General features: G+C 42.6%; 1 protein-coding gene across 5 annotated transcripts in view; it reads left to right on the forward strand.

The window, feature by feature from the left end:
* The window catches only part of LOC115193891 (cullin-9), a 69,214-nt gene that overhangs the window by 30,115 nt on the left and 25,962 nt on the right, over nt 1-13,137 (forward strand). For 3 of the 5 annotated variants that reach the window (XM_029753025.1, XM_029753020.1, XM_029753023.1), the window contains exons 16-26: nt 405-576; nt 891-996; nt 1,110-1,205; nt 1,346-1,521; nt 1,602-1,735; nt 2,689-2,874; nt 3,215-3,244; nt 4,600-4,733; nt 4,938-5,120; nt 5,296-5,453; nt 6,543-6,744. In XM_029753025.1, coding sequence (XP_029608885.1) covers nt 405-576; nt 891-996; nt 1,110-1,205; nt 1,346-1,521; nt 1,602-1,735; nt 2,689-2,874; nt 3,215-3,244; nt 4,600-4,733; nt 4,938-5,120; nt 5,296-5,453; nt 6,543-6,744 — 1,577 coding nt within the window. The remainder of the gene's footprint in view (nt 1-404; nt 577-890; nt 997-1,109; nt 1,206-1,345; nt 1,522-1,601; nt 1,736-2,688; nt 2,875-3,214; nt 3,245-4,599; nt 4,734-4,937; nt 5,121-5,295; nt 5,454-6,542; nt 6,745-13,137) is intronic. The other 2 variants (XM_029753021.1, XM_029753022.1) reach the window with 2 other exon arrangements.

A 13,137-nucleotide genomic window follows, 5' to 3' on the forward strand; every position in this document is an offset into this window, starting at 1 on the left:
GGAGATGGAAGTCATAGGTTGACAATATGGCTATTTTTTTGTAATTTTACTTTCAAAATAGTGCTCCAGAATCCTGCTTTTTTTTTTTTTTTTTTTTTTTCTCAATAGATATGAATTTGCCTTCATCTTTATGTGCACTATTACATTTAGAGAAACATTTTAGAATAGTCCATCTGATTCAGAACATACAGTTGTGACAAAATGGTTGCAGTCTGGAGCCCTGCAAAATGTATCATAATGTAATTCCTTTTTTATTCTGTTTTCATAAAATCAAGAGATATATTACTAGTACTGGTAGATTATTTACTTGACCTAATCATCCCTTAACTTTCAGAAGCTAAATAAAAACTTAAAGTACAATATGTCTTAAACTGTCCTGTTCATCTTGTGACCGTTAACAACAGGATCTAGTTTGGAACTCAAGGAGGACAAGTGCTGGGAGAAAGTGGAGGTTTCCTCTAATCACCATCGAGCGAACAAGCTCACTGACAAGAACCCTAAAACATACTGGGAGTCCAATGGCTGCACAGGTTCCCATTTTATCAACATCTACATGCACAAGGGGGTGGCGATTAGGTATGTCCACACATCACTTTGGCCATACTGAGGGTTTATAATGTTGGAATGTTTACTCTTGATATCTACGCACAATATGTAAAGACAATTGAAAATGAAGCACACCTGTGTTTCTCACTGTTCCCTTGCCTGTATACCGAAACGTTTGTGTTATTGCCTTGTTCTTGCATCTGTGGATTATTATGCTAGACTGCATGCTGTATCTTAAACAACTGCTGCGTTTACTTCAATGGCATCCATATTTGTACTATTTCTTACTGTAACAATTGGGCACTTACTGTAAGCACATTTTCTCCTGTTCTTGTTAAACCAAGGCAATTGGCAGTTCTTGTGGCCAGTGAAGACTCCAGCTATATGCCTGCCCGCATTGTAGTACTTGGAGGAGACGACCCCACAAATATCAACACAGAGCTGAACACAGTAAGTAGCTGTATAGGCAGGCAGGCATGAGTAGGAAAATCTTTGGAAGTAGGTTATATGTATGATCTTGTCTTTAAGGTTTAAGCCCCTCCCGCAACTCTTTGTGTTTACAGGTCAATGTGCCTCCGTCAACCAATCGCATTGTGTTGCTGGAGAACATAACCCGCTTCTGGTCCATTGTGCAGATCAGGATCAAGAGGTGTCAGCAGGTGGGCTGTGGCATCATGAAAATTGGAATTTCAATTGCATTTTACTTCCTGAATTGAAATGGTATTGATCCCAACCCTGGTCAGCAGGGAGTTTACTTTAAAATGTTGAACCTGCATTAACATCATTTTCTCCACACCAGGGTGGCATTGACACGAGGGTCCACGGTTTTGAGGTGTTGGGGCCCAAGCCCACCTTTTGGCCCGTTTTCAAGGAGCAGCTCTGCTGTCGCACCTACCTCTTCTACACCACCAAGGCCCACACCTGGTGCCAGGAGATCCTTGAGGACAAGGCCCAGCTGCTGCAGCTCTTCAACAAGTAAACCTGTCTCTACTATACACACTACTGCTAACTGCACTCACCCCCAGACTGCTCTAACCTGGTGTGTGTGTCTGCAGACTGAACAGCGCTCTGCGACATGAGCAGATGTTTGCTGACCGCTTCCTGCCCGATGCCGAGGCAGCGGAGGCTCTGGGACGCACTTGCTGGGAGGCCCTCATCACCCCCATCGTACAGAGCATCACCATCTCTGGTAACTTCCGGAGTCTCTGGATGTTTCTCAATATGCATACTACCGGGCGCCACACTCATGCGCCAAGTTTATTCTCCGAGGACGTTCTCCTGAGTACGTTCTTGTGAGGACGAGAGTGTGGAGAACACATAAAATTAAATTTGAGAAGCACTCCCACTACTGTATTGCACCTCATTCACTGAACCTTCTTCCAGCCAGAACAATGGCAACAATGGAGATGAAACCAGATATACACAAAGCAAACGTTTTACTTCATAATTATCAGCTTGCTGTATGGAAATTGTAATAATCTAGCTAGCTAGCCAAACGGGCAAAGATGACCTAAAACTAATGTTATGCAAGGTAATGTACATTTTTCGTGGGTAGCGAGTGACCAATTCTTCATGGCTATCTGGCTAGCTAGCTAACAGTAGTAGATTGCCAGTTAGCCCTATTGACTGTCTATGGGCTTAAGATCTACGCACACTACCATGGGTTTTGTGGGCAGGTAAACATGCCAAAATTAACACAGCATGTATTTATTAACGTATTAAGATACAATATTGTAATCAGGCAACATATGAGATGTGGCTATGCAACATTTCATTTTCTCTCGCTACAGTTCAAATAATGACATTTTAAAATTTTTACGTGGTTGCGTAATATTTCTGTGCATACTTTGTTGCATGCTAAAAATATGTTCAAATGGAGTAAGCATTCGACAAGTGCCCGCCATGCTCCGTTTCGCATACTTTGATTTGGAATCATACTCCAACCGTCCCATGTACCAATTTGCGTGCTCAGAGCACGGTAGTATGCATTTTGAGAAACACCCTCTCTCTCTCCCAGTCTGCCTCTCTCTCACTTCCTGCAATTCAGCTACGTTCTGTCAGCCATACATTTTCATTAACTAAGATGATTTTCTGTCAGAGTTGTAGTATGCCAACCTTGCTTTTCTCCTCCACTCCGAACAGAGACCCAAGTCCTCAGTCCCCTCTCCTGGCTACTCACTGAGTACCTGGACAACGCAGAGTCAGCCAGGCGCTGCAAGAGTCGGGCCGCCATCTTCAACTCCCGCGTCCGTCGCCTCACCCACCTACTGGTCCATGTGGATACCAGCCGAGTGAACACAGAGGAGCTCAAGCCGCCCATCAAATGCAGTGAGTAATCCTGTAACCCTATACCCTACCACCTCTTTACTTCTGATAAACACTCAAGTCTTTTCTCTGTCCAGCTGTGACTGATATTTCATTAGGCATAGTGGGACAAAATGTGGGCCTCAACCTTTTTGAATAGTATTTTGGCAATTATTGCCCATAAAATTGGGTGCGGAAATCCTACAGGAATTGCTAATCAAAATGAGCGGCAAATAAATCTCAGTAGTCTAAAGACTAGATTTTGCATGGTAGTATAATATTTGGAAATGCGAAGGTATTGATACTTTATTCATAATATTTGGTCGACAACCCATCACGTCTTCCGTATTTCTTTTGTTTTCAGAAGGTTTCAACCGAAGCAAAGTTTTAAAGAGTAAGTAAGAGCTTAGAGGCTAATGTACTGCATTTAGTTATTCTTCCAGCATCTCCATTTTTATATTACTAATGACTGAGACGTTCCGCTTTCCCCCCACACGCAACCCTCCAGTTTGAATTGAAAATGCTCAGGACGATGTGTTACTCCTTTGTTTCTTTCAGTTGTTTTTGGCTGCAGTTTCATACATTACATGACCAAAAGTATGTGGACACCTGCTTGTCAAACATCTAATTCCAACATCATGGGAATTAATATGGAGTTGGTCCCCCCTTTGCTGCTATAACAGCCTCCACTCTTCTGGGAAGGCTTTCCACTTGATGTAGGAACTTTGCTGCGGGGACTTGCTTCCATTCAGCCACAAAAGCATGCGTGAGGTTTGGCACTGATGTTAGGTGTGGAAGACTTGTCGCCCGTCTCGACAAACAGTTTTTGTATGGACCTCGCTTTGTGCACGGGGCATGGTCATGGTGGAACAGGATAGGGCCTTCCACAAAGTTGGAAATACAGAATCGTCTAGAATGTCATTGTATGCTGTAGCGTTAAGATTACCTTCACTGGAACTATGAGGCCTAGCCCAAACCATGAAAAACAGCCCCAGACCATTATTCCTCCTCCACCAAACTTTACAGTTGGCACTATGCATTGGGGCAGGTAGCGTTCTCCTGGCATCCTCTAAACCCAGATTTGTCCGTCGGACTGCCAGATGGTGAACCGTGATTCATCACTCCAGAGAATGCGTTTCCGCTTCTCCAGAGTCCAATGGCGGTGAGCTTTACACCACTCAATCTTACGTTTGGCATTGCGTGTGGTGATCTTAGGCTTTTGTGCAGCTGCTCGGCCATGGAAACCCATTTCATTGAAGCTTCTGCTTCCAGTGGCAGTTTGGAATTTGGTAATGAGTGTTGCAACTGAGGACAGACCATTTTTACGCCCTACGTACTTCAGCACTTGGCGTTCCCGTTTTTGTGAGCTTGTGTGGCCTACTACTTTGCGACTGAGCCGTTGTTGCTCCTAGATGTTTTCACTTCATAACAGCACTTACAGTTGACCGGGGAAGCTCTAACAGGGCAGAAATTTTACAATCTGACTTGTTGGAAAGGTGGCATCCTATGACGGTGCCACGTTGAAAGTCACTGAGCTCCTCAGTAAGGCCATTCTACTGCCTATTTTTGTCTATGGATGTTGCATGGCTGTGTGCTCAATTTAATATACCTGACATCAACGGGTGTGGCTGAAATAGCCGAATTCAGTCATTTGTCCACATACTTTAATATATGCAGTGTATTTATTTTTACCTTGAATTTCTCGAACCTTTTGCTTAGAAGATAACTGATTTTGTAATTTTCTTTCAGATGGTAAAGAGGGAAAGAACAAAGATGCGGCTGCTGTGTCCTCTTCGTCCTCCAACTTTGTCAAGCCGAAGGGGAAGAACATCAGCAGTATTGCAGGGATAGCACTATGTTGGCAGGGCGTGGTACAGAGACAGGTTAGCCACTCTTACTTATCTAAAAACACTGAGGCCCATTATAAACCTACTCTGATCTAATGTTCTTGAAGTAAGTAGGCGTAGTAATTCGGATCTAAAGTTTGTCAAGATGGCATCAGTAAATTAATCTCAGGCCGGATTTAAGTTTCTTTTTTTTTTTCTTTTTTTACACTTGAGAGTGATTACTCAACCCATGTTTAACAGGTGAAGAAGTTCTTGGACTCGACGTGCAGTCTGCCAGACTTTGTGGAGCGTTACAGGAACATGTACCTCCATCTGAAGAATGCCATGGAGGAGCTGTTTGGCCAACAGACTGCATTTATGCTGGCTCTCCGCCATGGCTTCTCTGCTGCTCTCCTACAGCTCTCCATCCTCACCGCCATGCATGTGAGTTATACTGGATGACCTGTACTCAATATTACCTGGGTCAGGTTCAGTAGGGCAAGCAACGGAAAACGCCAATAGTCCAAATGAACGTGACCTGGCAGTGTACCTGTAACACATCTATGCTCCAAATCACTGCTGTCTGTGTGGGTTACATTCGCTGTCTCTGTGTTTGCAGATGAGTGAGCGGTTTGCCCAGTACATCGACATGATGATCCAGGAGAGTGGAGTGGACTCTGGCAACGTGGAGACTCTTAACCAGTTGCAGCAGTTTCTAGAACCTATGCTCTTCCTCTCCGGCCTTGAGCTTGCCAACACCTTTGAGCACTGTTACAGGTAAGGCCACATTTCTTTGTCTCTAGCAGATTCCTGCACGGTTCAGTTTTTTGGAACCGCACCTGCCCCGCGCCTGCCACATAAATTCCAAGCCCCACCCGATATCTACCTAGAATTGTTCCTGGAGCCGATCTGTGACCCGCCAAGTAACATACATTTATTTCAGTATTTTTAAGACTCCAGAGTAGTACACTATTAGAATGAATTTGTCTGCATGTCTATTCAACATTTGGATAAAAGGAAACATGTCATGAATTAAGAAGGATAGGCCCATCTTGTAATTTTCACAATGTAATGCTGCACAACTCAAATTGCTTTTAAAAAAGAGCCTTCTTATTAGCCGCCTCCTTCCCTACTGAAGCTTATAGCCGACATAACAATATCCTTACATTCAGTATTGTTTAAATAAACAATTCCCAGAATCGAATATGCTGTAGATTATTGGCTACTCAAACTTTTACCAGCCTCATAGGTTTAAACTTTATATGGTCTAAATGAACGAAAAACCTGAATTCATGTAATAATTAACCAAATTATCGTAAACTAATACCTACTTGCACTTTTGCCAGTTGGGTATCCATCTACCGGGTTGTTGCTCTCGTCCACAATGACTTGAAAAATGATTTGTGCAGCACCTGTTTCCACGATGGTGTATTCCACCATCATAACCTTTTTATTTCTCCTGTTACGTTAGCCATTTTCACCTGAGCTAGAAGTCATGGAAAATAAACTTGGAAATGTATTGTCAAGAGGTGGAAGGGAACATAAGCTCTGCACATGGACAACTTAGGAATGTTTCAACACCACACACATAATGGACAGTTCCCTGCGCCACTCTCTCTCTGCGTGGTTAGTAGCCTGGGCTATGTCTGTCTCACTGCTCACATAATAGAATTTGCAACACAATTCAACATAACAACCTCATTTGTTCAAATAATATTATCTTGATTTAAAACGTTACCGACCTGCAATTTAATTGTTCTGAACCGTGAGCCAACCCTAACACCATTTGTCATTCATAAAAGGACCATATTGTAGCATTGTCTAGATTCTCAATCCATCTCTTTTCCCCATCCCCCTCCTCCACAGGTACTATCTCGGTGACAGGCTGCTGGGCCAAAGCAAGGTGTGGCTGGAGACTGCTGTCATAATGCAGATAGGCACCTGCTTCCCAAACCGCTTCCCCCAGCAGATGCTGAAGAATCTCAGTGAGTCTGAGGAGCTGCAGCAGGAGTTCCACCTCTACCGCCTCCAGCAGCTGGACAAGACCCTGCAGGATGTCAACGAGGAGGTGAGCAGAGAATGAAAACCACCACTTCAATGTTTTCTATGTATGTACAGTGGGGAGAACAAGTATTTGATACACTGCCGATTTTGCAGGTTTTCCTACTTACAAAGCATGTAGAGGTCTGTCATTTTTATCATAGGTACACTTCATCTGTGAGAGACGGAATCTAAAACAAAAATCCAGAAAATCACATTGCTTTTTTAAGTAATTAATTTGCAATTTATTGCATGACATAAGTATTTGATTACCTACCAACCAGTAAGAATTTTGGCTCTCACAGACCTGTTAGTTTTTCTTTAAGAAGCCCTCCTGTTCTCCACTCATTACCTGTATTAACTGCACCTGTTTGAACTCGTTACATGTATAAAAGACACCTGTCCACATACTCAATCAAACAGACTCCAACCTCTCCACAATGGCCAAGACTAGAGAGCTGTGTAAGGACATCAGGGATAAAATTGTAGACCTGCACAAGGCTGGGATGGGCTACAGGACAATAGGCAAGCAGCTTGGTGAGAAGGCAACAACTGTTGGCGCAATTATTAGAAAATGGAAGAAGTTCAAGATGACGGTCATGGGGCTCCATGCAAGATCTCACCTCGTGGGGCATCAATGATCATGAGGAAGGTGAGGGATCAGCCCAGAACTACACGGCAGGACCTGGTCAATGACCTAAAGAGAGCTGGGACCACAGTCTCAAAGAAAACCATTAGTAACACACTACGCCGTCATGGATTAAAATCCTGCAGCGCATGCAAGGTCCCCCTGCTTAAGCCAGCGCATGTCCAGGCCCGTCTGAAGTTTGCCAATGACCATCTGGATGATCCAGAGGAGGAATGGGAGAAGGTCATGTGGTCTGATGAGACAAAAATTGAGCTTTTTGGTCTAAACTTCACTCGCCGTGTTTGGAGGAGGAAGAAGGATGAGTACAACCCCAAGAACACCATCCCAACCGTGAAGCATGGAGGTGGAAACATCATTCTTTGGGGATGCTTTTCTGCAAAGGGGACAGGACGACTGTACCACATTGAGGGGAGGATGGATGGGGCCATGTATCGCGAGATCTTGGCCAACAACCTCCTTCCCTCAGTAAGAGCATTGAAGATGGGTCGTGGCTGGGTCTTCCAGCATGACAACGACCCGAAACACACAGCCAGGGCAACTAAGGAGTGGCTCCGTAAGAAGCATCTCAAGGTCCTGGAGTGGCTTAGCCAGTCTCCAGACCTGAACCCAATAGAAAATCTTTGGAGGGAGCTGAAAGTCCGTATTGCCGAGCGACAGCCCCGAAACCTGAAGGATCTGGAGAAGGTCTGTATGGAGGAGTGGGCCAAAATCCCTGCTGCAGTGTGTGCAAACCTGGTCAAGAACTACAGGAAACCTATGATCTCTGTAATTACAAACAAAGGTTTCTGTACCAAATATTAAGTTCTGCTTTTCTGATGTATCAAATACTTATGTCATGCAATAAAATGCAAATGATTTACTTAAAAAATCATACAATGTGATTTTCTGGATTTTTGTTTTAGATTCCGTCTCTCACAGTTGAAGTGTACCTATGATAAAAATTACAGACCTCTACATGCTTTGTAAGTAGGAAAACCTGCAAAATCAGCAGTGTATCAAATACTTGTTCTCCCCACTGTATGTATGTATGTATGTATGTATGTATGTATGTATGTATGTATGTATGTATGTATGTATGTATGTATGTATGTATGTATGTATGTATGTATGTATGTATGTATGTATGTATGTATGTATGTATGTATGTATGTATGTATGTATGTATGTATGTATACACATACATACACACAGTGCCTTTGGAAAGTATTCAGACCCCTTGACTTTTTCCACATTTTGTTACATTACAGCCTTATTCTAAAATGGATTTTAAAAGAATAACCTCATCAATCTACACACAATACCCTTTAATCACAAAGCAAAAACAGGTTAATAGACATTTTTGCAGAAAATACCAAAAATAATATCTGAAATATCACATTTATGTAAGTATTCCTACCATTTACTCAGTACTTTGTTGAAGAAACTTTGGCAGTGATTACAGCCTCGAGTCTTTGGGTATGACGCTACAAGCTTGGCACACCTGTATTTGGGGAGTTTCTCCCGTTCTTCTCTGCAGATCCTCTCAAGCTCTGTCAGGTTGGATGGGGAGCGTCGCTGCACAGCTGTGTTCAGGTCTCTCCAGAGATGTTAGATCGGGTTCAAGTCTGGGCTCTGGCTGGGCCACTCAAGAACATTTGAGACTTGTCCCGAAGCCACTCCTGGGTTGTCTTAGCTGTGTGCTTAGGGTCGTTGTCCTGTTGAAAGGTGAACCTTCGCCCCAGTCTGAGGTCCTGAGCGCTCTCTGGAGCAGGTTTTCATCAAGAATCTCTGTACTTTGCTCCGTTTATCTTTCCCTCGATCCTGACTAGTCTCCCAGTCCTTGCTGTATTGAAAAACATCCCAATAACAGGATGCTGCCACCACTATGCTTCACCATAGTGTCATGACTCTCCTGACAGTGGATCAAAAGACCCATCAGCTAGGCAAATGTTTGAAGATAGCCAGACCTCCTCTCTCCCACAGAAGAGGGGAAGGGGGGCTGTGCCGGTCTTGACACCTTAACACTGGGTCATACATTTTGAGAACTTTCTCTTTCTTGCCCTACATTATTGGGAAAGAAATCCGTTTGCTGCCAAAAACTCTAACGGACAAAGAATGTATATTGGCACAATATTCATAAGATTGGTCCGTGGGGATCTAAAGAATAATCCTGTCATATGGTTTTATTTTTTTGTGATGTCATTAAGGATGGTATAACCTAGTAACTGTAATTCTTAGTGTACGCATTCTATGTATCAAGTTTGCGTCTAAATGTTGTATAAAATATATGAATAAATGGGAAAGTACTTTTGTGAAGATAGCAATGTGATTTTAGCCTTCTAAATGAGGTAATTGCGTTTCATATAAACTTGTGCCCAGTCAGTAACCATGCCCAAGTGAGCACAGACATGTCGGCGTGATGGAACACCCCTTTTGGCCTGAGTGCTTAAAAGGCTTAAGGATCGGTGTCCCGCTAACGGGACAACTTCCGGTGAAATAGGAGGGCGCGCAATTCAAATAAATAATCATACATATTATGGATTTTAAACATTTAGCTACATATAAGTGTCTTATATCGTCTGAAAGCTTAAATTCTTGTTAATCTAACTGCACTATCCGATTTACAGTAGCTATTACAGCGAAAACATGTCATGTGATTGTTTGAGGACGGCTCCCCACATCAAAATATTTTTCCATCGGCACAGGTTTCATACATTCACATATAATGATTAAATATTCACTTACTTTTTGAAAATCTTCCTCTGATATGTCATCCAAGGGGTCCCAGCTATAACATGTCGTTTTGTTAGATAAAATCTTTCTTTATATCCCAAAATGTTAGTTCCGTTGGCGCCATCGATTTGAGTAATCCACTCATTCAACTTGCAGAGAAAGGAATCTGAAAATCTACCCCTAAACTTTGTTTCAGTAAGTCAAAATACATTTCTATTTACTCCTCAGATACCCTAAAATGTAATCAAACTATAATATTTATTTCGGAAAGAAGTATGTTCAATAGGAAACGGGTACGTAAGCAGGTACGTAATGTCGTGCGCAAACACAAATTTCCAAGACTGTGTCCTGCTAAAACTGATATTTCTTATTCGTTTTTGAAGTTACAAGCCTGAGACCTTGAACATAGACTGCTGACACCCCGTGGAAGCCATAGGAATTGCATCCAGGGAGTTAATTTTCAATATGATCTTTCTCTTGCATTTCTAAGTGGATGGTCTCTCTTTTCTTTGGATTTTCTAGTGCCATATCTATTGTGTTCTATTCTCCTACATTATTTAACATTTACATTTAATTTAACATTTCTACAAACTTAATTGTTTTCATTCCAATGGAACCATTTATATGCATATCCTGGCTTCAGGGCCTGAGCTACAGGCAGTTCACTTTGGGCACATCATTCAGGCAGGAAGTAGAGAAAAGTGGGCTAGCCCTAAGTGTTAAAAGGAACCACTAACAACATTTACATTAGACCAGCCTGACAGACAGCATGAGCTGAATGTTACGAAATGGGTTAAAACTGAGACCAAAACATGCCTGGTTGCTGCTGGCGTGTAGTGGTCGGGAGCCTGAACCTGAAGAATCAACCTTGAGACCACTACCAGACCAGCCGACGTACAGCGCGAGCTGAACGTTACAAATGGTTTAAACTCTGAGATCACTGCGAGACCAAAAGACGTGAGACCATGGTCTACACGTTGAAATGGTTAGAAACTTGGAAGCTCTCAGCCTCAACACGAGTGTGAAGATCACCTAGGAGACCAGAAACATTGTCTGCAGCTGTGCATGTAAAAGTGGTCCTAGAACGTTTACTTTAGGCAACGTGGGAAGGAGAATCCCAACACACAACCATTGGTACATCTGAAGTATTTGTTCTAACAAACACTCCACTACCAGAGAAGCTCTACAAAGGACATTGTGACCTCTGGTGGACAACCAGAGCCTTACATTGAGCGACTACCCAGAGACGATCAATTGGTTTCAACAGATGGATGACGATCAGATACAACTACGCGTAAATGTGACTCACCACCTGGATTTGATCTTATGTAGCAAAATGTGAGATGTTGTTTTTACATTGGATAAAAGTAGAGACTCAGAGCTACAAAATGGTATATCATACACTGCATTTGAGGAACAATGGGAAAGTAATTTTGCTTTGAAAGTTGATCAACTTGTATAGTCTTGAGAAAATCACCTTTGAATGTTTTGGTATCTAGTGATGAGCTCTTCTTTCTCTACACCCATTCAGCATCATTCACACCTTAAGCTTTAGCCCCACCCATCTTGTTTCACTCTTGGAGCGCACACTTGACACTGGCCGATGATTTGTTTACCTCTGGATAACATGAAGACAGCCTAACCAGCTCTGCTGTCAACAATTTCATTACACTTTTTTGCAGATGTTTATTGACACTGGCCATATTCAACAGGTGTTGTACACATGTCACGTAACGAGCCAGCCAGCTAACGTTAGCTAGTTAAACAACAATGAACAAAGTGCCATCAATGCCTAACATTAGGCTCTAACTAGAAAAGCTAACAGCTCTGGGAAACAAATAATAATGTCCGCAAGGGAGCTAGCCAGCTAACTTTAGCTAGCTAACAGTACACTTTAGCTTAAGACATATAGCTAGCTAGCTAGGTAAACAATGAACCTAGCTAGGTAAACAACGTTTAAGATCACACACGTAACGTTAGCTAACGAGTCAGCCAGCTAATGTTAAGCAACAATGAACAACATGCCAACAGTGCCACAGTGCAGGGAGCTAACCAACCAGGTCCAATGTTAGCTAGCTAAAATTAGGCTCTAACTAGAAAAGCAAATGGCTCTGGGAAACAAATAACATCAGCCACCTAACGTTCGCTAGCTAGCTTGCTGGCAGTACACTTTAGCTTGAAATGAAACCACTTTGTCAAAATTACAAACGTGTAATATCTGAATGTAGCTAGCTATCTTACCTGTATACCATGCATGATGGACGTGTCTCCCTGTCAGGAATGCCATACCACGGTTGCCCTTAGTTTGAAGATGTAATCCGGAGACAGGTGTTTTCTCCATGTTTCACTATCATGCTCTAATTCCACTGATTTTCAAAACGTGATCCTCCAGAAATTGGAGAGCAATACTTATGCAGCTCCACTACACAATACATTTTTCAAAAAGCCGCTTTCGCACAGGATTACCAACAGACTGACGAGCTCAAATAGACAGAAGCCTTGACTATGGCAGACAAATCTGAACTCGACTCTGCATGTCCAGCCCACTCATTATCTCAGCTGATCATGGCTAGTGGGAAGGTTGCCAGCTTTTTCTGTGGCTTAACCAACAAGGCTCTAATCCGTTTGAGAGGTTAGGGTGCTAAGTATTAATATTTCCGTGAGCGTAGCTTCCAAATGTTTCCAAGTGTTCTCTCCCTCTTATTTTTTTTTATTTTATTTAACCTTTATTTAACTAGACAAGTTTTTATTTTTTTTATTTCACCTTTATTTAGCCAGGTAGGCTAGTTGAGAACAAGTTCTCATTTGCAACTGCGACCTGGCCAAGATAAAGCATAGTAATTCGACACACACAACAACACAGAGTTACACATGGAATAAACATAACATACAGTCAATAATACAAGTCAGTTAAATTCTTATTTACAATGATGGCCTACACTGGCCAAACCCGGACAAAGCTGGGGCAATTGGGAGTTCCATAGGGTGGCGCACAATCACAGCCGGTTGTGATGCAACCTGGATTCGAACCAGGGTGTCTGGAGTGACTTCTCAAGCACT

The sequence above is a fragment of the Salmo trutta genome, chromosome 5 (assembly GCF_901001165.1).
Source record: "Salmo trutta chromosome 5, fSalTru1.1, whole genome shotgun sequence".
Taxonomy (NCBI): Eukaryota; Metazoa; Chordata; class Actinopteri; order Salmoniformes; family Salmonidae; genus Salmo; species Salmo trutta.